The sequence below is a fragment of the Uranotaenia lowii genome, chromosome 2 (assembly GCF_029784155.1).
Source record: "Uranotaenia lowii strain MFRU-FL chromosome 2, ASM2978415v1, whole genome shotgun sequence".
NCBI classification, from domain to species: Eukaryota; Metazoa; Arthropoda; class Insecta; order Diptera; family Culicidae; genus Uranotaenia; species Uranotaenia lowii.
The window spans coordinates 124534391-124558254 of record NC_073692.1 but is presented as its reverse complement, the minus strand read 5'-3'; the positions used below and the strand labels follow the sequence as shown (position 1 = coordinate 124558254).

The window sequence follows — 23864 nt, the reverse complement described above, 5'->3', positions numbered from 1 at the left end:
ATAAAAATTAAATGTCATTTTGAAGGAAAGTTACCACATGTATGTGAATCTATCATTCAAAAAACTCATATCGAGAGAATAATTTTCTCATTGAAAAATGAAAAGCTAGTTAAAAAGTTTATCGTGGAAAACCATACTTTAAGCTACGCGGACAGTTGCAAAATCAAAAAACAAGTTTGGCTTTCCAGAATATGTACGTATAGGTAGACTGAGTCGATTTGGGGTCATTTTGGAATTTCTCAAACCCTGGGGTCTAAAGTATCCGGAATTAAATTAAAACAACGACCGTTTCGTGTTAGGTATTACAAGGCAATGCCAGCTTGCGCTTGTTCATCTATTTTCCATTTCTTAATTCTCTCTCACTTTTGACGGCAGTGTGCCCAGTTGGACACAACAGTTCTTCCCCTTTTACGAGGTTATTTTTTTTTATAATATATGCTACATTTGCTTTCACTTAACATTATAAATTCATTAGAAATAATTATATTCAGATTGTATTTTAGATTTTTTGCTTCTTTCTGACCGCCGTAATTCCACACCAGGGTCAATTGCTTTTCGCTTTCTTTTTAACCTTTTTTCTTCAACTATGTCCGGAAATCCAAGAAATTCTTCTTCTTCCTCACTATTATTGGACTCTGTCATGGTTGCTGGTCGTACTTCTTTGTTGGTTGTTCTTGACAATTGTATGTTCACTTTTGGCTTATAGGAATTGTCCTGATGGGCCGGGATCCTTATTTGTGAACGATGGGCCATGATGCGCACGCTTCCAACTAGTACCTGCAGAGTGTTGAAGGAAAATCGTTTTAAAAAAATAGCTTTTAACCACCTGGCATTATTGTGTGTTTTTGAATTTTTATACCATATCTCGTCACCCTCATTTAATTTATTTAATGGATCATGCAAATCCCTTTCCTTCCCAACATTTTGTTGAATTTCTTTGGAAGATTGCGTTAATGCTTGTTTATGTTTTGATCTAGGATTTAGTAGATCCATTATCGTCTTTGGTTTGTATGAAAATATAATTTTAGATGGAAACTTACCATCTTTCGTCGGAGTGTTCCTATAATTAACTAGAAACAAATTTATTTGATCTTCCATTTTCAAATCAGCAAATTCCGGATCTAACAAAAATTTTATTAGGACATCTTTGGCCGTTCTAACTAACCTTTCGGCTTGACCATTACTGGAAGGATTGTATGGCGGGCTTTTCAGGACTTTTATGCCTTGATTTTCAAGAAAATTTACAAACTTATGTGAATTGAACGGTGGCCCTCCGTCTGATACTAATACGTCTGGTAATCCAAATCTAGCAAAATATTCCACCATCCTTTTCAAAACTTTGCTATGATCCGTTCCAGTTTTCATCCAAATTATTTCTAGCCATTTGGAGAAACTGTCAATTAATAACAAAAAAGTGTGATTAGAAAAATGGAAGAAGTCAATATGAACTCTACTAAAAGGCCTTGTCGTTGGATTCCATTGGGAAAATACTTTTGGTTTCATGATCGGCATTCTACTGTTACAAACATCGCATTTGGTCACAAAGTTTTCAATATCAGAGTTTATACCAAACCAGTAAACCGTTCGTCTGGCTAACTGCTTCATTTTTACTATCCCTGCATGATTGGCATGTAACAGTTTAAGAATATTATCTTGTAACAGCTGTGGTATAACAACTCTTTCCTTGTACAGTAAACACTCGTCTACTATTTCCAATTCATGTTGATTCGAATGTACATCGATAAATCGTTTCTCTATCTTTTCTGGCCAACCATTCCGCATAAAATACATAACGTCTTGCAAAAATTTATCGTTAATGGTAGCATTAGCAACTTTAATAGAATCATAAGGTAATTCGTTACTGAAATTGATACTTCTCACAATTTCAGTATCTATTTCTTCAGGCACGGTTTGATGCAACGGGAAACGTGAGCAGAAATCTGCATTCCCCATTTTAGAGGATGGTCTATATTGAATTTTAAAATCATATATTGACACTTCTAAAACGTAGCGCTGAAGTCTCGTAACAAAAATAGAGTTTTGACCCGTTTTCCCGAAAATACCTACTAAAGGCTTATGGTCCGTGAACACCACAAAATGTTGACCATACAGATACTTATGAAATTTCTTTATGGTACAAACCAAGGCCAATGCTTCAAGATGCAGAATAGGGTATCGCTTTTGTGCTTCATTTAAAGTGAACGATGTGAAGGAAATCGGTTTTTCAGTACCATCTACGATGTGTGCTATAACACCTCCTAACCCATACCCAGAAGCGTCAGATACGACAACAATTGGCTTATTTGGATCATAAAACTCTAAGAAATTAGTTGACGTTAAAGCTTGCTTACTTTCTTCAAAAGCCTTTGTACAATTGGAATCCCAATTGAACTTAACGTTATTCCTCAATAAATTGTATAAACAATACAATTTAGTTGATAAATGTGGTATGAATCGATTGTAGTAATTAATCAAACCTAGAAAAGACTTCAGTTCGTTAACATTTGTTGGTGGTTTAGACTTTTTTATTGTTGAAATTTTATCAGGGCATGGCAATAAACCATTTTCGCATAAAATATGACCCAAATAATTTAATTTCGAAACGAGAAACTTACACTTTTCTAAATTTACTTTTACATTTGCTTTATCAAGTCTCTCTAAAACTAAAAACAACTTTTGTCTACATTCTTCCATGCTGGAACCACATACCAAAACATCATCCAAATAAACAAACACGTTTTCAAGGCCCGCTAAAATTTTTTCCATAATTTCCTGAAAGATTGATGCACTTGACGAAGCTCCTTGAGGTAATCTATTATATGTAAATAGTCCTCGATGTGTATTAATAACCATAAACCGTCTAGATTTCTCTGACAGTGATAGCTGTGTATAAGCCCCCTCTAAATCTAAAGAGCAAAAAAACTTAGATCCGGCCAATTTAGCGAATAAATCTTGAGCCACTGGCAAGGGATAAGAATGAGGAATCAAACATTTATTGATTGAAACTTTGCAATCAATGACCAATCTTATTTGATCATTCCTCTTCATAACAATCACAATAGGTGATGCCCAAAGACTAGTTTTTATTGGTGTAATTACTTTTTCTTTTTCCAATTTATCAAGGTATAACCCAACTTTCTCTCTAAGTCTGTAAGGAACATCATAGGCCTTTTTAAAAATAGGGCTGTCGACATTCAACACTAATTCCGCTTCAAAATTTTTTATAGGAGTGGAAAAGTCTTTTATAAAAACGTTTGCAAACTTCTGTTTAATGTTAGATATTATTTCATCTCTGTCCAAATTTGCCACACCTTTGATTGAAGAAATATTTGAAAAAACCATTCTCCAATCCGGAACAAAAATATCCAACCATGATCTTCCAAGCAAAGGCGAAAAATTATTATTGCAGTTAAGTACTATAAGATTTAAACATGCTTTCATACCATTATACTGTACATTTACTTTAACTTCACCTTCAATTGATAGTTTTCCACCATTTACAACCACCAATCGTTTAGATGAAGCTTCTAAAGGAAGTGAAAAAAAACTGAAATATTGATTTTTGCTTATAACAGACACCGATGATCCACAATCGATTTCCATCTGAATAGTTTTACCCTCAATCGCAACATTTACCAAACACGGACCATTAACTTTATCTTTAGACGTCACATTCATACACTGAACATCACCTGTATCAGAATCGCTATCAGAATCCGATCTAGCAGCTCTTAAGCGATTCAGCATTTCGCTCAGGTGTTTATCTGTAGTTAGCCCCGAACTTCTCGGTTCTTCCACAGCATCAGCAAACTTCACCGCATCTCTTTTCCGATTTTTGAGTTCAAAACATTTATGAACCAAATGACCCTTGCGATTGCAATAACTGCAGGTGATGCGGTCGTAATCAGGTCTACGCTGTCCTGGATATTGGTTTTTTTCCTTCGAATCATCATAACGTTGACCGCCCCGTTTATAATTGTAATCAAAACTGCGTACATTTTCCGAACGATAAGGTTCACGCCCCGCTGGCCTCGAACCCAGCCGACTTTTAACAGGACCACGCATTGATCCAACAACGCCAACAGCTGCAGTTTGAGCCTGACTATGCTCCATCACCTTTGTGTGTTTCCTGGCTAACTCATAGCCCGCAATTATCTTTTCAGCCACACTAAGCGTCAAATTCGGTTCTTTAATCAACAGTTGTTTTAACGGTATATCGGTAACACCAAATAAAAGTCGGTCACGAATTGTCTTGTCTTTTCCCTCAAAGTTGCAGAATTCTGCCATCAATTTTAACGATAGTAAATAGTCTTCGGCTGATTCCCCTGGCTCCTGAAAACGACCACTAAAGGCTAAACGCTGAGAAACCTCATCGTCAACCTTATCAATGCGCGTTTTCAATGCAGCCACTATCTGGCTAAAAGATGCCTCTGTCAGCTTGCCAGGACCAGGGAATAAAAGCTTCAATTCCGTAAATATGAAAGGTCCAGCCAAGGTGATGAAGTGTGCTTTCTTATCGTCATCCGATATTTTGTTCACTAGAAAGCAATATCCGAGACGTTCAACCCAGTCAGAAAAGGACGTTCCTCTTCTGTAGGGTTCGATTGATGTAGCTAAGTTTGAATTAGCCGCTGATTCTGCCATTATGAGCTGATTGTTATTTCCGGCACGATTTATTTTTATTTCCCAATTAGAAAAAAACAAAAATTAAAACCGCTTACCTTCCAGATCCAGCGCGCATCAAATAGAAACAAAACTTGCCAAAATTTTGTCAGCACCAACAGTGAGTTCACTCCTAATGCATCAACGGCCACTCAGCACGGAAGATGCAGTTTCGGAAGTGGAGCAACTTTTATGTTGGGATCTCAGATGAACCCTTCAGAAATTGAGGCACTCACTCTCAGTAGGTATTCGCTTTCGTTGTTCGGCGAGGACAATACCTACAGTGGAGAAGAAAAATTGAACAATCAGGCCTTTGTGCGATTTCACAATAAGACACTACGCGAAACTTGTTCTTATTCCACTTGTACAAAATAATGGAGAATCGATAAATGCTATCAATTCTTTCTTCCAATACGATTATATCACTTGCCGTTCGAAAATTTCCGCGAGCAATAGCTCTAGCTCTGGTCAATTTTGACTTCTGGCTCTGCGTATAACTTTCCGTACCTGATTCACAGAAAACCTTGGTCAATTTTGACTCAAGTCTTACCGCACCGTTTTGGTGGTTTCGCCAATAAGCAAGAATTTTCACTATTTTTCACTACACCTGAAAAAACGAACCGCACGAACTTAAACTTCAGTTTAACTTTTTCTCGTCGCCAGCTAAAGTATCCGGAATTAAATTAAAACAACGACCGTTTCGTGTTAGGTATTACAAGGCAATGCCAGCTTGCGCTTGTTCATCTATTTTCCATTTCTTAATTCTCTCTCACTTTTGACGGCAGTGTGCCCAGTTGGACACAACAGGGTCTAATAAGCTTCGTTTTGGTTCTAAACTCATCCATCATTTTTTGCAAAATTTTTAAGTAACGTTTACATGAGTAAATTTGAACTTTTAGGTTTGTATGGGAAAATTAAATATATTGTTCTGAAAAATCAATATCATTTTTGTTTCTTCTGTGGAACCGAGCCTGCTGATGGTTTTTGTGCCAATTTGTGCGGTATTTTAACAGAATGTTTAGTTATTTAATCGAAGTTAAAAAAAAATACAAACACCGAAAAAATTCAATCATTTTTTTGCAAAATGGAATTGTATGAATTGTAGACGTATCTTTTTTTCGTTTTCAAAAATATAGTATACACATTATACACAATCAGTTCAATCAAACTCACTTGAGTCTACCGGTGTATCTAAATTTTGTTATTTCTTAGAGCGAACAATTTGAAAAGGCCAAGCCATGCTATGCTAGTAGAACCTCAGGTAGTTTTCCACGTTGGTTTGCTACCGCCAAGCAAGCTGAGAGAATCATTCAGGAAATCTTCTCCGAAAGCTCATACGCTCCGGTCCGGTCCCGTCCGTCTGCATGGAGCTTTGGGAGGGTGTTGTTTTCTGTCATCGCAGTTTTGTTTTGATTTCGGCAGTGGCAGGAGCCAGTTAGAAGCTGCTTTCGGTCCGCATCAGGTTGACCTGTCGCCGGTCGAAATAAATTGATTCCCCTTAATTTTGGGAAACGTTTCTGGTTAGGTATATTTATACCTAGGATTTCCGACTGTAACTGATTGCCTGCGAGTAGAAGGTTCTAGAAAAACATCATCAAGATGCCGTCCCAGAATCAAAATCTACGCAACAGAAAGGTGAGTTTGCTGTGGCGTACTCGTCGTCATGTTAATTATGTGTTTAGTACAAGTTGAGCATGTTTTCTGCTGATGGGTGTTTGCTTTCGTGTTGGGCAAACGCGGAAGAGTGTGATGAAATTGTGGGAAAACGTCACTTGACAAGCAACGTCAGAACAGAAAACTTGTTTTTGTGGCCAAAACGGCTGTCGTAGCACAAATTTCCCAATTCATAAGAATTTTTTAAGTTAGTAGAGTGATACGTTTATTTTTTCTATCATTACGTGCCAATATTTGAGATTTGAACCATCAAACATATCAGCTAGGGAAGAATCACGACTGCTGATTGCAGTGTGTGCCGAGATAAAGTTAAAATTACAATAGGAGATAGTGAACGATTTGGCTTATCAGAAGTAAAACACCTATCTGAAGGGGAAAAAATTGTGTCGTCCAAGAAGAGCAAATTTTGCTTATCACTTCGCTCGTTCCCCGGATCACAAAGGGGACGATGCGCGTCTCGGATGGCTATCGCTTGATTGCTCCGGAAATAAGCTTGAAGACGAGAAAGGGCCATTGGAGGATTTTCGTTAAATTAGAAACGACCTGTTGTGCTGGACCAGCTAGCCAATGAACGACAAGTCAGCTTGACGGCCCCACAAGCAACAGGAAAAATGCGCGTCGAATATCAACTGGTAAATCAATACTGAATTATGCATAGCTGTGCATCGTTTTTGCTACGCTAAGTGTATTTTTCTTTTGGATATTATTCGTATCGAAAATTTAAGACCTACACAATTTTTTATCAATTTATGAACTTGAAATTTGTGAAGTGTACCTGTAGAATCTGTTGAGTTCATGATAACTTTAGTATCCTATGAATGCGTTGTTAAAATGAAAAATTTGTATTCTATCAGAATTTTTTTATAAACGGGGTAAGTCGGCGAACAAATCTCTGATCTAAGTTTTACTTCAACCGAACTTAACGAGATCTTATTAAACAACACTTTACAAGAGGTTATGGGCCCAGAACAGATTGGTTAAAGAAGTTCTAAAAAAGTTAAAGATGTTTTCTTAAGAAGGTTCTTTCCAGAAGTGAGGGTCCCCGGAACAGCGGTGTCTTGTCCGGTTAAAGCGGCGACTGAAGGAAACATGGTGTTTGTGCACAGTATAATGGAACCTCAGAGAGTCTTCTGGCTATCTAAAAGTTTTTAGGACGGATCAAATACGAGGGAGTGTTAACTGCCATTTGCGTGAGCATCGAGAAGAGCAACTTAAGCCTGGTTAGGAACGCAAAAACGGCTCCAAAAGCTGGGAACAACTGGAGGAACCATTCCAGGACGAAGGATTGAATTGAATTGAAGGCACACTGACGTCAGTCTTATTAGAAGAGCGGGGAGGCCAGTGGCTGGTATCGTTGCTACAGAAAGATTTTTCTGTTAACCATACTCCGATGATACTGAGCATCCAAGCATCATCCGGAACGAAGCTGAAGTCCGATGATATCATAACAAAGATTTTTCAAACCGTGAAATGCGCAACGTCAAGCTTCGCTGATGATGGTTCCTTACATACGAAGCAAAAATTCCTGCATTAGAAATCAGAAAACTCGTGCCTAGGGGAAGAGACATCAACACGCTTTCATTCGTGTCATTCAAAGTGGACATGAATGCAGACTTGAGAGGTAAAATTTAAGTAACAGAAATTTGGCCAGTGGGTATTCGATTCAGGGAAATTACCGGAAATGGAAACAGCGAGGTTTTTTGGCCCCGAAACAGCATTCCCTGATCCTGAACACGACGGTACAGACAACTGCGTACATAACTTCGACGTAATAATCCCAGTATTGACGTAACGCTCGATTATATTTCCCGTTTCCCCGAATTTTAATGATTTTGTTCCAACTACTCCTTCACCGACTCAAGTTTCTCGCCGCACAACCTAGATGTACCTACTATCAAAACGCTGGTTGTATGCGGACTAAGACTAAGGTTTTCTACAACGCACTCTCTGCAATTGACCATTATTGTATACTAGAGTGCCTCAAATGACCCGACTTTTGAAAAAGTTATGCCCTGCAGGCTAAAATTTATCCTAGGCCTAGTACAAGATCTCATGCCAAATTTGGGTAAGATCGGATCACGAGAAGGGGTCGCTCAACGAGCCTGAAGATTGAATGGGATTTTGGTACATTTTTTTTTTCGGGAGAAACACGAAAAACAAGTTTTTCATCAAATAATTTTGGTTCCCATCGACCGATTTTTGTTGAATACGGCCTTTCTTAAAGCCTAGACTATGACAAATATTTAACAGGTTTTAAATTTCTTATGCAAATTTGGAGCAGTCTACTGTATACTTATCACAGAAACCTGATTGAACAACAATATAGTTAACAGTGAGTTAGCTTTGAATTACTCCATCTATCGTTGTGATCGCAGCTTAAGACGAGCTCTGCACTTAGAGGAAGAGGTGTCTTGATCGCCGTGAAAAATGGACTAAACGCAATTCCTTTGGTTTAAGATAACTTTGATCGTGATCGTAAACCTCAATTCCTGTCGACCGACTTCACAAGCCGTACATTTTATGTTTTGAGGTCGATCACAATACTAGTATTCTGCTAGACTTAGATCCGTTTGCCGCTTTGTTCGGATCAACTAAATGGGATTCTGTAGAAGCTGCTGGTAATGTGGATTTCGCTGTTGGGATTTTCTACTTGAAACAGCGTACTCTTGAAACGTCCTCAGAAATTCGAACAAACGAGACATCCATGGTAGAATTCTGAACTTAGACGCCTACGGAATCAGCTAAGAAAGGTTCGTAAATGTTACTATCGACATCGCTCTGAAGTTCATCGAGGTCATCTGCGGCTCCTGGAACGCGAGTTTAAACCATGGTTGCCGAAAAAAAAAATCTGTGTTTTGGCGAAAAAAAATTCTGAGTTTCTGTGATTTGACCTAAAAATTCTGTGATGGTTTTCTGTGACGCTATTTCCTTAAGTTTCATTGAATGTTCTCGAAAAATTGGGTCTTTTTACATTTTTCTTGCGAAATATCAGTTATTCTACTAATCTTATCATACTCTTCCAATCTAAACTTAGAAATCTAAAATTTATATTGACATCGAAAATTAAAATTTTGGAAACACGTACAAAATTTAAAAAATCTGTGAAATCTGTGAATATTCCTAAAATTCTGTGTTCTGTGACACAGATTCTGTGATGAAAATTTGCTCAAAATTCTGTGAAATTACAGATTTTTCTGTGATTTCGGCAACCTTGGTTTAAACATTTAAAAGACCTACTCCACCGACAATTGGTGGTATCAATATGAAAATAGCAATTGCTCGATAGCTTCTTCTTAGCTCGAACTTTAGAATGGCATAATTTGAAGCATTTACTCAACTAGATATGAAAAAGCAGAGTAGAACATTTACTTTCAACCAGCTCCGTATTAAAAATATGCATGCCATTCGAAGTATTTGACTCACAAAACTGCTCGAAAATATCAAAAGCAATTACTAGAGCTTTATTCATATCAGCCAATATGTCTCGCGTCTCCAATAAAATCTTAAAAATGATCCATCATCGTTTTGGACACATGTCAACAATATAAAACGAAACGCCACTATTTCGGTCAATGTAAGTTTTAACGATGTCACTGCATCTAAACTGACTGAATCAGAAAACGTGTTTGCTGACTTTTTCCAAAGCGTGTACTGTTCGGTGTGTATTGACACTGGAAGAAACTACCTCACAAACCAACGCAGGAGTAAAGTTGACTATCTTACACTTTTTTATATTTACCGTCATTCCATTGAAGAGACACCAGTTTTCAAATCGTCCGATATCACTTGGTAGCGTGAGACAGTCAACAGCACTGATAATATTGCTAAAAACCTTCAGGTCGTCGGCAAGGAGCAGTGTGTCGGACTGAAGCTTTTGACACAAGTCGTTCACGATAATTACAAACAGAAGCGGTCCAAGGTGACTTCCTTGCGGAACACCGGATGGCGTTGCGAATGTTCTTGATCGAGAATGTTTGATTTTTGTCAAAGCATGACGATGAGTGAGGTATGATGCAATCAAATCGAGTGACCAAGCTGGGAAACCTAGTCGATCCATCTTTGCAATGAGGATTCTGTGTGGGACACGGTCGAATGCTTTCGCAATGTCGATATAGATTGAATCCACTAGGCAACCTTTCTCAAATCCATTACTAAGAAAACTAACGTAGCGCATCAAATTAGTAACAGTCGGCCGTTTCTTCACGAATCTATGTTGGGATTCCGAGATCAACGGTTTTACAGTAGCATAAAATCGTTCGTGCATCAGGACTACAAAAAATTTTGGAATTGGGTTTAAAATTGAGATGGGCGATAATTTTTTACAGACTCTTTCGTTACGTCTACTGTGGATAACTTCTCATACACATCTTGTTTACAGAAGCGTGGTACGGGCAAGTTTTTATCATGAGAAACCAACTCATTGCAAAGATGGATCGACTAGGTTTCCCAGCTTGGTCACTCGATTTGATTGCATCATACCTCACTCATCGCCATGCTTTGACAAAAATTAAACATTCTCGATCAAGAACATTCGCAACGCCATCGGGTGTTACGCAAGGAAGTCACCTTGGACCTCTTCTGTTTATAATTTTCGTGGATGACTTGTGTCAAACGCTTCAGTCCGACACACTGCTCCTTGCCGACGACCTGAAGGTTTTTAGAAATATTATCAGTGCTGTTGACTGTTTTACGCTACCAACTGATATCGGACGATTTGAAAACTGGTGCCTCTTCAATGGAATGACGGCAAATGTAAAAAAAGTGTTAGATAGTCAACTTTACTCGTGCACGCACGCAATACTGTGAATTTCGACTATCAACTCTCTGAATCTACTTTGGAGAGTGTGAAATCTATCCTCGACTTTGTTGTGAAAATTGATAATAGACTAACATTTGCTGAAAACATCGTGCTTACGTCCGCGAGGTATTTGCGGCTCTGGGATTTTTGCGTCGTAACACCAAAGACATCGACGACGTTTATGCGCTCAAAGTTGTTTCTCATCACCCAGCTTTAGTGGTCTCACTCGATGTCACTAACATTACCGTCGCCTTAGAGGAAACTGCTTCCTTCTACCAGGACCAGAGGTGCGTAAACTCGCTTCGGAAAGAATCATTCGGCTGATTTCTTCCGAGTTTAACTTGTTGTGTGCAGATTGATTTTATCTTTGTTCCAATCATTACGTGATTGCACACGAAACGAAGAGTACAGTTCTGCATTGATGTTTTCCATACCTCGCAGGAATAAAATCACACCAACGAAACAACAGAACGAAGCTTACCGTACACGAATGCACGCGAGCGATCGTTGCCCGACGGACCGAGTGAACATTGCCTCGCACCCTTCTCTAGCTCGTTTCCCGTTCCCTTGTATCTATCACTTTTAGCCACTCCCCCATGCGTTGTCCGATTGATGTGTTCGGCCGCCGAACGAAAACGATTTGAATTTTGAATTCGCAGAACTGTACGTTCGCTTCGCTGATGTTTCCCCCGATTGCTGTTTACTCCTGCCGAGTTTACCCGAAGCTTACTCCCTGATGCTTTCCAAGCTGAACTTTCGATAGCATCATTGCAGTTTGAGTTTGACGAAATAAAATCTTTCTGCAAAGAAGGGCAAAGTGCAAGAGTATGTAGACTCGCGATTTTAACATCTCTGACTAGGACTTCGAAAACGTCGATTACGAAGCTATCTTCTTCGTCCTAGGTTCCATCGAATGGGAAAACGAGCTTCGTGCAAGATAGCTTTGCCATGAAGTCTCAAACTGACGCCATCTATACTGATTTGTCTGCTGCTTTATCGAAAGTAAATCACGATATTGCAATCGCTAAACTCGAACGCTTAGGATTCTGTGAATCTTTACTGGACTGGTTTCGAAGCATAACGGGACGAGAGTTATCAGTTCAAAGTGAACATTTTTTCTCAAGACGTTCAGGCGTGCCTCAGGGAAGCCACTTGAGACCGATAATTTTGTCATCTATTTGAACGATGTACTATCTGTCCTTGATGAACCTACACTTGGGTATGCTGATGACCTTAAACTTTTCCAGACCATCAACGGCCAAGAGGACATCGATTTCTTGCAAAGGCAGTTCAATACCTTCGCTCACTGGTGTGACACCAACTGCCTGCCTCTGAACCGGAGTAAATGTGCTGCCATTTCATTTTCTCGCAGGCGGAGCTCTATTCAAGCGGAGTACACTCTTGGTAACGAAACCATCGCCCGGGTGAACCACATCAACGATCTAGGCGTTATCCTAGACCATCGGCTGGAGTTTAAGACTCATACGAATTACATCGTTGATAAAGCTTCTAGAAGTCTTGGCTTCTTATTTCGCGTAACCAAGGAGTTCAAAGATGTGTACTGCCTAAAAAGCTTGTATTGCAGTATAGTTTGCTCAACTCTCGAATATGCATCAGCAGTTTTGTGCGCATTTTACCAGAATGAAGTCGAACGAATTGAGGCTATCCAGCGGCGCTTCATGCGGTATGCCCTGAGACACTTGAACTGGCTAGATCCGTTTCGTTTACCCAGTTACGGAAGCCGTTGCCGCTTAATTGATTAACGCTGCATGTGTTTTAGTCGTAGCGGATCTCCTAGCGTCGAGAATTGACTCTTCCGTGTTGCTGGAAGCTATTCCCCTCAGTGTGCGACCCCGAGGATTAAGGAACCAAAATCTGCAACTCTATGTTCCATTCCGAGTGAACAACTACGGAGCCAACAGCGCTCTAATAGGAATTTTAAGAACTTTTAACCGTTTTACCACTTTCCGAAGAATAATTTTAATGGTATCAAGGACTGTGTAGATTAAGGTAGTTTTTTAACTTGTTTGTAATTCATTATTCTATTAAGCTATCATTAGGATCAACATATGATCCGTTGATGTTTTTACACAAATAAACTAATCTGAGGGAAATCAAAAGCAGTTCACTGCTCCTCTGTTCAAAGCATTATGAAATACGCTGCCCAAGCGTGGGCTCCCTCTCAGAGTACACACTGCTATTGCTTTGAACTTGTCCAGCGAAGCTTCGTAAGGTGCGCTTTAAGGCGCCGTCTTCCTTGGAACGAACCACTTTGACTTCCACCTTACGATTAGTGTTAAGCACATTTCCTTAATTTTAAGTCAAAGTCTGTACGGTTATCCAACCAAAGACGAACTCGATAAATAAACATTCGAAGGCTGGATCTGCAAGAAGGACGATCGTCCGTTTATACTGCAATCAACATGGCTCTTCAGCAGCTCTAAGCAGCTAGGGTTCTTCGAGCCATCCTGGTATATCCATGAACGCATTAGGGTTTATTTTGCGAGTCGAGTGACGTGCCACGCGAAGTGGCACTGACTCAAGGACATGCATGAAAAAAGAAATGTAAATTTGGTTGAACATGGAAGACTTTTTGCAGCTTAGCCGAGCTGAATTTTTTAAACCAATGGAAAACCGACGAAGTCGATTCCAGTGGAAGCTTCTGAAGAACTAACGGAGTTGTCCTACGATGTAATTCAAAATTGGATGAGAGTCAACAGGTGATTCTGAAGCGCGAGCCCAATGTCGAAGCCTTTTCGTTTGTTCATCCAGTTGAGCCAAGTGTGGTGGCGCTTCCACCGCAACTAAAAACAAGACCAGTTACTGGTTGTGGTTCTTTAACGTACGATAACGAGGAAGAAACAATGAACGACACAAAGAAGATGTGAGGAGCGTTATCTCCAGATGCCGGCAGTCAATAGATGAATTGACGGAGTACCCAGCAAGCATGAAATCGTATCAGAAATAATAACTAAAGTCGTTTAAAATGGTGTTGCGAATCGAAATTTCAAGTGCATAGTGAATAGATCGTATAAAATGTCGTGTGAAGTCAGTTTAAATCGAATACCATAGAAAGTCAATGTTTGTAAATTTGGAAATGATCTGGCTCCCGCGCGGGCTTCACGTGAGAAAATCATCGTCATGTTCTCTCTGCAACCAGCAGTGCATCCAGGTGGCTAAAAATCAGATGGAAATTAAGTTATATTGACCAATGATAGAACTGGAAAATATTGTCGCTGGCAACGTTTTGAAGTCTATGAGCGCAAAATCTTGCGCTCTCTTGCTTTTTTCCGATAGGTACGAATAAGGTGTCGGATAGCACCCAATTGGTGTAATTTTCGTCCCTTTTGAAAGAAATAAAATTAATGTATGTATATTGCCTCTACTTTGGTAGGTAAATGCTGTTTTTTCAACTTTTATACGATCATTCTGTAAAGTAAATGGAATGTATATCCAAACAGCATAGAAATATAGCAACAAAAATGTTTGCTGGGAATGTTTTCAAGAATTTAAAAGGAATATCGTGTCGTATGCGGCTTCGAAGTCGATGAATAAACGGTGTGTAGGGACCTGGTGTTCACGGCATTTTTGGAGGATTTGCCGTAATGTGAAGATCTGGTCCGTCGTAGACCGTCCCTCCATGTTCCTCCTGAGTAAGATTCGGGACAACACTTTGTAGGCGGCATTTAGGACAGTGATTGCTCGGTAGTTCTCACAGTCCAATTTGTTGCCCTTCTTGTAGATGGGACATATTACCCCCTCCTTCCTTCCTTCCAGTTTATGATAAGTAACCTGTGAATCCGTTGGTAAGATAAAGAAATTGTAAGCAGTAAGTTTCTCTCTTGAATAAAACACGATCTCGGCAGCTATTAAATTGCTATTTTCAGTTTGTACTTAATGATAAAATCTCCTGCTAACGCTTTCTCATTTCCTTGCAGCTGCAACAGCAGGACACCTCGGAGCGAAGTCCGGCACCGCCCGGGTCCCGGCGGAAACCGAACCCCAAAATAGTGGCCAACAACCTACGGTTTTCATTCCTATGTCTGGTCGTGAGCGCATCGATGCTTATATTTCTGTTTCTCATCTACACGGATTCCTTCCACCCGATAGTGGACAGCATAGCGGGAAAGCTGGGCTACCACGAGAAAACGTACGCCGTCGTTGTGGACGCAGGTTCCACCGGAAGCCGAGTGCTGGCATTTGAATTCCACCGTGGTTACTTGGACGGCCGACTGGTGCTGGACTACGAACTGTTCAAGCACTCGAAACCGGGCCTGTCAGCGTTTGCAGATCGACCGGCCGATGGGGCTGCCACCATTGAAAAACTACTGCAGGAAGCAAAGGCTGTCATACCGGAAGCGAAGTGGAAGGACACCCCACTGGTTCTGAAGGCAACTGCCGGACTAAGATTATTGAAACCAGAGCAAGCAGAAGGGCTACTGCAGGCTTGCCGAGATCTATTCAAACAGTCTGGATTCCTCGTCAATGACCATTCCGTGGAAATCATGGATGGCACAGACGAAGGTATATTCTCCTGGTTCACGGTAAACTTTTTGCTGGGTAAACTGAACGGCAGAAATACAGTTGCTGCGCTGGATTTAGGTGGCGGCAGCACTCAGGTCACCTTCGCTCCGAAAGATGTCTCGCAGACTCCTTTGTACAAAGATTTTATGCACAAAGTTCCTACATTTAATTCGTACGTAGACGTGTTCACCAATAGCTACTTAGGGGCCGGACTGATGGCAGTCAGGCATGCCGTTTTTACCAATGGCGTCCCCGAGGGACAGAAAAATCTGGTTAGCGAATGTGTGAATCCAATCGTTAAGAACAAACTGTTCCGGTACGGTGCAGAGCAATTCAATGTTACCGGCAAGGACAATCCTAGAGCTACTGCCGAGAATCCGGAGGTAGATTATGAACAGTGTGCGGCTCTGGTTCGGAAGAAGGTTTTGCCAACGCTGAAGCCGAAACCGGTCACACTCAAACAGCACGAGATTTCGGCGTTCAGCTACTTTTTCGATAGAGCTATCGAAACCGGACTGGTGGGTAAGTAGAAACGCTTATATTGAACGAAAATCGGATATTGCATTGGACAATGCTTGTGCAAGTACTTCAAATAATGAAAAATGGGTCTACGTATTCTTTTATTGAAAAAAAAAAAACAAATGACAATTTGACGTAAGTTTTTTAATGGATTACTTAAAACTAGGTCTGAAGAACCGTACAATCAGACATTTATAGCTAGTTATTTCTTAATTAATCATATGTAGATTTAATACAGCGTTTAAGGGTTCTCGGGCAGGCTTTGAAGCACACATCGATAGAACATTAAGTCCAAAATAAGGTTCTAACGGCAAACCGATAGCATCTGTTAGTGTGAATTTTTCAAGGATAGCAAAATTTGGCATCATAAGGCTTCAATATTCAGCACTGGAAGCCAAATTCGGGGTAGATGTTAATTTGATAGTTTTTTTTTTATATTTACGACACTGTACCATGCTTGTGATATTCGTATCTGCTAATTTGAAATCGATACATCATGACTCATGATGTATCGATAATTTTTCGTAAAAAAAAACAAAATCAGAGCAAAATTTGGTGACAAGTAAACTTGATAGCAAAACTTGGAATGATTAGGGTAGTTAGTAGTTTCCCATCATATGCATCTTTAAGTTCCCACTCATTTATTCTATTACCACCAACAGATGTTTCAGTTAAGGATATCTCTTTAGATCGCTCGAATCTTATGATTTATTGGGGTAAGTGATTGTGTGTGCGCCTTCGGTTTTGCTGTTTTCGTCCCAACAACAGTGTACCCATACTAATAATATTCCCGCAAGCCAGAGTTAGAGGATTCTAGTTGTGTGTTTCGTTACCTGTGATCAAAAGGTTTGATTGAAATTGGATTGTGATTTTCTCAATTGATAGCAATCTGATTTTTTTTGTATTTTAAGGTACAGCCAAATGGAAATTGGTTTAAGTATGAAGTTTCTAAAAAAAAAACTTATTATTTGATCCGATCAGACTTCATATTTTTTCGTCATGTTCATCACTTTATTTAAAGCATAAAAAATCCATAACATTGTCTTTAGTTTGATTACTGTACAAAAACAAAGACCAATCATTCGTTAATAATACTTGTTTTGTTTCCGAAGATTTTCGCACTTACCCCATAGCATTTAATTTTCCATTGCTTTATACAGATCCAGTGAAACGTGATGTTTGAATTATCGATTTAAAATCACTTCTTCGATATACTGAAACTCTATCTAACTCAAACATTTTCCGAATTTTAGACCCGATTCAAGGGGGCGAAACAACCGTTGGAAACTTCATCACAAGATCCCGTGAAGTTTGCGCTGAAGCCAACACTGATCAACCGTTCATGTGTATCGATCTCACTTTTATCTCGGTACTTCTGGAGGAAGGTTACGGCTTGAAACCGAAGACTCCGTTGAAGGTAGAATTTCCGAATCGAAACAAACCGAACCGAATAAATACTCATTTTTTTTATTCCATTTTCAGCTCTACAAAAAAATCGACGGACACGAAATTTCGTGGGCACTGGGTTGTGCCTACAACATTTTGACTAGTAGGAAAAATTCCCAACCATAGAAATTAAGCACACGAACAAAACTCTCACCAGAACAACGATACAATCAATGTTAACAGAAACCACCACAAACAGAGCAGAAAAAACCGTTTATATTATCGCCCCAGAATATTCCCAGCCAATCAAACGAAGAACTGGTTTTAATTCCTCAACATAGTTATCGCGATTAGATTTTACACACGAATATCTCCGGGACAAGGTTATATTTTCGATTGTATTTTTACCGTTGACGAAAGAAAAAATTCGACGACCGATTCCATTGAAGTAACTTCGTTTCACATCAAATAGAGATATTTTTAACAGAAGGCATCCATCGATGAATTTTTTAACCAACCAAGTTTTTCGGGTTATATCGGTGTAGTAGTTAAAAATCACAACACGTAGAGTAAATCTGAATGTGCCTTATTGATCCACATACCGTTGTTATAAGTAGAACGATCATATTTGAAAACAAAAAAAAAAATACTAGCACCATTAAAATGTATGCCTTTAGAGTCAGCACCTTAGAGTTCACCCTCCACATTCCCTGTCCGTTAGATAAAAGTCCAACATGTTACGCTGTAGAAAAGAAAACGTTTAGCCCATGGGAAACTTCTCATTTGTAAAGGCATATTGCAAGCTTCTTCGTGAGATAACCATGTAAATAATTGTAGGTAGTTTCCTATTGATTGTTAGGGTTTTTTTTGTATCTCTAGATATATGTGTTTTCCATATGATAATATACTCATGCAAGGTTTAGACGAGTATAGAATTGTTTATTTTGTGATAGGTTTCTTGAAATTTATCATGTTAGAGAAAAAAAAAACATGTGATTTCACAAACTAAAAATTCTAACGTTCTTTAGTTTCGGGATTGTTAGTAGATTTAAAAGCACTTTGGTTTTGCGTTATATTAGTTAATATTTTGGACGATTTATTTAAAATAAACTCAGGATTTTTCAATGGAGATAAGCATTTATTTGTATATTGATGACACGATCCGACACGCAAAAGAAAGAACAAACTTCACTATCGATGATTTATTTCAACAAGAAAACAACAATATTTTCAAACAAATTAGACAAAAGGCTACAGTGATTTTGTTAAAGAAACTCAAAGATTTACAAATTATTAAGCCGGTGGAAAATTGCTCATGTCGGCTCAAAAAGAACAGCGGTTTGTAGTACCTTTAACGAGCAAATCCTCACACAAAGGTACACCTGGAGATCATCATACCAAACGCAATAACAGATCGACCACGCTTCGATAGACTGCCGGCACTACACAAACATCATCGACGTCAGATTCTATCGATGCGCCAACAAAAAGTCAAACCATGGTGATGGTGAAATCGTGTCCCAAACTCAACATTCAGAATCGATGATAGCCTCGGATCGTTTTTACCCGACTGAAGCAACCTGAGGTCGCAGCAAACTGATCCATCCAAATTGCGACGTTAGGGATCAAGCGAGAGGTTCACGGGCTGCGTTTTGAGCTTTCCCATTGGTGCTGCCAGTTGGGCATCAAGGCTTCTCTGGCATGTTTCCGCACATCAGGCATGCGCCTGTGCTCGTAGCAAAAGATATCTTCCGCTAGCAAGAACTCCGCCACAACATCAGCAGCGACCGAGGACACTGCTAGGTATGCGCTGATAACTCGCAGGTTCTTCAGCCGCTGTACGCTGTCGGATTCTACAGATCATGCTGCCTGTTCAAGGCTGCCGCTCCGTACAGCAAAATGGACGAGTTCATGCTCGCCAGGACTTTTCTTTCTGCTGTAGCGGATTCCCGAGTTTTTCGACATGGCCCGCGAGAGGGCTGCTGTTGCCATTGCCGCTCTTTTACAGGGGTAGTCGACGTTGGCAGTAAAACTCAGCTGGTCGTCGATCATCACTCCCAGGTACTTGATCTCACGCTTGGATTCGATTGCGCACGGTTCAGCCACAATCGTCCCTCATTGTGCTGAAATCAGATAGCTGATCAGCACTATTTCGGTCTTGTGGTGAGCCAGACACAAACTTTTGGAGCGCATCCAACTTTCAACCTTCTCGATCGCTACTTCGGCGAGTAGCTGGACGCAGTCTCAGCAGTTCGTCGTAAACGATGTACCACAATACCGGGCCTAGTATCGAACCTTGTGGAACCACTGCCAAGACACTCACTGTTTCCAGTCCCTCACTGATCATATACTGTAGTTGACGATTACGGAAGTAACACTCCACCATCCTACATATATCACGGTGTGCCAAAATACGTTATTAAAAATAAAAATTGACCACCAAAACGGCAATCGACATTCGAAAGATATAGTATTCAGGCATCTATCCTGAAAATTTGGAAATGTTTCATCGGGCTTTTTTGAAATTAGAGCGATTTTAAATTTTAAGTCAATTTGCATTAGATTTCCAATGGGGTTTTTCGACCTTATGTTCAAAGACCATGGATTTTTCAGACTACTCATATTTTATGACAATCAGCCAGTTCAATGACTGTATAGAAAATTTTATGCCCGACAACTTTGTGGAAGACTGGAAAAAGATTCGAGTTGATCCTGAAAAGTTATTGGCAATATTCTAAAACTTCATTAGACTGATTGAAATTTTTCCATGTTTCTTAAGTTTTTTTTTCAATTCCGCTTCACTAAAAAGAGAATATCTTTCCAGGCGTAGTTTTAATCGTTTTTGGGCCTTCAACTATTTTTTTTTTTCGTGCTTAGAATGTGTTTAGTCGAACAAGGTAAATAGCGTAATATTGGCTTTAAAAAAGTCATTTTCGATTACCTTCTTGGAATCAACAATAAAAATAAACGATATTTTTAATTTGAAATTAAAAATCAACACAGATGACCACTGTTATAGGCACAACTTCGATGTATCGGGGGTTTGATATCGATTCCACGTTTCTGAAAAATCATGATTAACACTCTCCGAGGCTTGCTCTCCGAATACACCCAGCGATTTTCCGGTATATTCCCAAAAATCTTTTACATGGAATCGTAGAATGTGGAATTTCGAAGAGTTTGGCTTTTTTTTTTATTGTCCCCAAAGTCCTCAAGTTTCCGTTACGTGTCATCAAATATTGCTTACTGACATCGCAATATGGGCACGGATGTGCTGACGAATGAGCCATTATGCCCGGCATGGTTGTCCATTTCTCCACGAGCGGCGTGAAAAATGCAACTCAGTGAACTTTTCGTTCTGAAACACTTGCCCTGCTCAGTTTAGACGCCGGGCGTACACACAATCAGAGAGCAGAGAACGCTTCGCCAGGGTGAGAGCAAGAGAAAAAAATCATCACATTAAGTGTAGGGGAGCAGCGCTAAAGCAACTCAGTAGGCTTGGTTCTTTTCCAACAAGAAAAGGAAGAAGAAGAAGCAAAATTGTTTCGTGCTGTTTGTTTGCCTACTGTGGTAGGAAGAGAAGGAAGAAAATGCACTTCAGTTGTGTGATTCGGGATTTCTCCTGCTCACATAGTAGTGTTGCTATTGGGGCACCGGTTTTGCTCGGCACTTGGCTTCGGCTGTACTCGGAAACGAGTGTAGAGCATTTCGGAATGAAGTGTGGTGCTCTACAAATCGTAGAAGATAACGGTGCGATCTACACAGCGCACTGTCGGATTTGAGAAGTGCGGACCAACTATGATGCCCGGTATAATATTTATGACTTTTAAATCTCTTGCAACATATCCATCGAAGTCTTGCAACTGTAGCCATTCCAAATTGGAGCAATATTCTCATATTTTTCTTCCAGATTTGGGGCAAGAGCAAGAATCAAAAGCCTAATAGTTGATTAAATAATTTGACGTTATTATACTATAAGCCTAATGTTCATAACTATTTCTAAAATACCTTCGAACACCGCCATCCTTAAAACGTTCAGCTTTGGACTGCTGTCCCAGTGAAATCACCGACAAAGTAATTTTAAAAGAACCACCTCACTTCCATCTGTACCGTTGAGCCGTCAACACGTACGCCGGAGCATCGTATCGTTGCTGTGTACCTGCAGGAACATTTTTACATTATTTATTTTTTCCTTACCTGTTTTTCAATCAGCACTTTTCAGTGCTAAAATTATTTCTATTTTCTTTTATTCATATTTTTCTCTTTTCTTTCCAGCATGGGGAAGTCTTCGGCCGGCTCAAGGGCCGGAAGAAAACGGATTGCTGAACCTAATCCAGGGCCATCTGCCAAAAAAGTTGAAATTTCCAATTCATTCGATGTCCTTCATAACATCGGTGATGAGGAAATATTCATATTTAATTCTGATAAGAGTACTAAGAAACCTTCTTCTTCTTATACTCTTAAAAACGAAAAGGTTCCACCAATTACGGTCACGATTCCTGACTTCAATGCCTTTCGGAAAGAAATCGTCACTTCCGTCAAGGATGTGAAGATTTCTTTTCAGATCGGTCGAAGGGGAACTGCTCGTATTTTGGCGGAATCTTTTAATGATTTTCAAAAAATTTTAAATTATTTGAATAATAAAAAACATCAATTTTTTACGTACGACACTAGAAGTGATCGTCCATTTAAAGTTGTACTTCGTGGTCTCACCGGCGATCAGACACCGGATGAGATCACATCTGAATTAAATTCTTTGTTAGGTTTTTCTCCAATTCAAGTAATTCAAATGAGGAAAAGAACCAACACGAATAATATCAGTAGTGTTGGTTTTGCTCCTGAGCTTTATTTGATCCATTTTAAAAAGGATCAAGTTAATAATTTGCAAATTCTTGAAAAGGCTCGTCTTATGTTTCATTGTCGAGTCAAATTCGAACCTTTTCGAAAATCTTCAACCAATTTCCTTCAAAATATTACGCAATGTCGTCGTTGTCAAGCTTTTTGTCACGGCACTAAAAATTGTAGAATGAATGCCAGATGCATGCTTTGCGGCTCATTCGATCATGAAAAATCTAAATGCCTTTATGGTGGTGATAAACCAAAAACAGAATTTTTCAAGTGTGCAAATTGCGCAGGTAATCATTCCTCGAATTCGCTAGACTGTCCCATCAGGGCAAAAATTATTGCTTCTAGGAAAAATCCCAAAGTTTCCAGAAAAGTTTCTTCTCCTCCTTCCTCTTTTTCGTCTTCACACGTCGGGCCGGCAAACAACCTGCCTGTTCGCATTCAGCCTCGGTCTACATTGGAATCACGGCTGGGTAATACCCGAAGTGAATTTAATGTTACCTGTGCTGAATCTGCGCCACAGACTCGTTGCTTATCGTTCTCAGAGGTGGTTGAAAATGGGTTGCCCTCTCCAGGCATAACTAATAAAAATGGGAAAAAACCAAGTCTCAACGTTCATGCGAAGGCTTGGGAAAATCCCCGAAATTCAAATACTTGTTCTTCTCTTTCATTTTCTGATCATAACAATTTTGTTGATTTGGGTGAGATTACTGAGGAAAAATTAAAATTTTTGCATCAAAATTTAATGGAAATGATGCAACTTATGTTGAAAGCAAATTCAATGTTTGAAGCTTTCCAAACTTCTTTTAATTATGCTAACAAAATTATTATGACTTTACGATTCCCTCATGGATCCAAATAGATGTTTAAATATTATGAATTGGAATGCTAGATCTTTGCTGGCTAACCAAGATGAATTCTTTTTATTTTTGAAAACTCAAAACATACATATTGCTGCCATCACTGAAACTTTTTTAAAGCCAGACAATAACTTGAAAAGCAATGCTTTCTTTAAAATTTTGCGAAATGATCGACTTGATCGACAAGGTGGGGGTGTAGCTATTGTCATCAATAGTCGTCTCAAATTTAGACTTCTTCCTTCTTTCAATACAAAAGTCTTAGAAACAATTGGAATTGAATTAGAAACTTCTATGGGGAAAATTATAATTATTGCCGCATATTTGCCTTTTCAATGCAGCGGTGAACAGAAAAATTTTTTGAAGGGAGATTTACAAAAACTCACCAGAAATAAATCTAAATTTTTTGTTATTGGTGACTTTAATGCAAAACACCGATCTTGGAATAATATTTCATCAAATTCAAATGGGAATATTTTATTTAATGACTGCTCTTCAGGTTATTACACTGTTGAATATCCTAATGGGCATACTTGTTTCTCTTCGATTAGAAATCCTTCCACAATTGATTTGGTTCTAACGGATTTAGGCGAGCATTG

At 39.4% G+C, this 23864-nt stretch overlaps 2 protein-coding genes across 6 annotated transcripts; one reads left to right on the top strand and one right to left on the bottom strand.

Annotated features, from left to right (window-relative positions):
- Positions 1-278: 278 nt before the first annotated feature.
- Positions 279-5453, bottom strand: LOC129748990 (uncharacterized protein K02A2.6-like). 3 transcript variants are annotated; one of them, XR_008737893.1, is made up of 2 exons: positions 4722-5453; positions 279-777 (listed from the first exon to the last, which is right to left on the bottom strand). XR_008737893.1 is itself a non-coding variant. In XM_055743808.1 (2 exons), exons 1-2 carry the CDS (start codon positions 4642-4644, stop codon positions 701-703), a joined length of 1029 nt encoding a protein of 342 aa, XP_055599783.1. In that variant the 5' UTR covers positions 4645-5453; the 3' UTR covers positions 279-700. The 3 variants fall into 3 exon arrangements, 2 of the variants coding, with proteins under 2 accessions (XP_055599783.1, XP_055599782.1); XM_055743808.1 differs by having other exon boundaries at positions 3693-5453; XM_055743807.1 differs by having other exon boundaries at positions 279-4940; positions 5170-5453.
- Positions 5454-6061: 608 nt separating this feature from the next.
- Positions 6062-18685, top strand: LOC129746355 (ectonucleoside triphosphate diphosphohydrolase 5). Of its 3 annotated transcripts, none has more exons than XM_055739975.1 (5): positions 6062-6297; positions 15073-16180; positions 16840-16893; positions 17431-17594; positions 17660-18685. In XM_055739975.1, exons 1-5 carry the CDS (start codon positions 6262-6264, stop codon positions 17747-17749), a joined length of 1452 nt encoding a protein of 483 aa, XP_055595950.1. In that variant the 5' UTR covers positions 6062-6261; the 3' UTR covers positions 17750-18685. The 3 variants fall into 3 exon arrangements, with proteins under 3 accessions (XP_055595950.1, XP_055595952.1, XP_055595951.1); XM_055739976.1 differs by lacking the exon at positions 6062-6297 and adding an exon at positions 6432-6968; XM_055739977.1 differs by lacking the exon at positions 16840-16893 and having other exon boundaries at positions 6064-6297.
- Positions 18686-23864: the final 5179 nt, after the last annotated feature.

Bases quoted from the DNA above. Each gene is read 5' to 3' on its own strand.
- LOC129746355 (XM_055739975.1), top strand. From the start codon at position 6,262: ATGCCGTCCCAGAATCAAAATCTACGCAACAGAAAG. The intron at 16,894-17,430 runs GTAAGTGATTGT...TCCGAATTTTAG, and splicing joins GAATCTTATGATTTATTGGG to ACCCGATTCAAGGGGGCGAA. The intron at 17,595-17,659 runs GTAGAATTTCCG...TTCCATTTTCAG, and splicing joins AACCGAAGACTCCGTTGAAG to CTCTACAAAAAAATCGACGG.
- LOC129748990 (XM_055743807.1), bottom strand. From the start codon at position 4,644: ATGGCAGAATCAGCGGCTAATTCAAACTTAGCTACATCAATCGAACCC.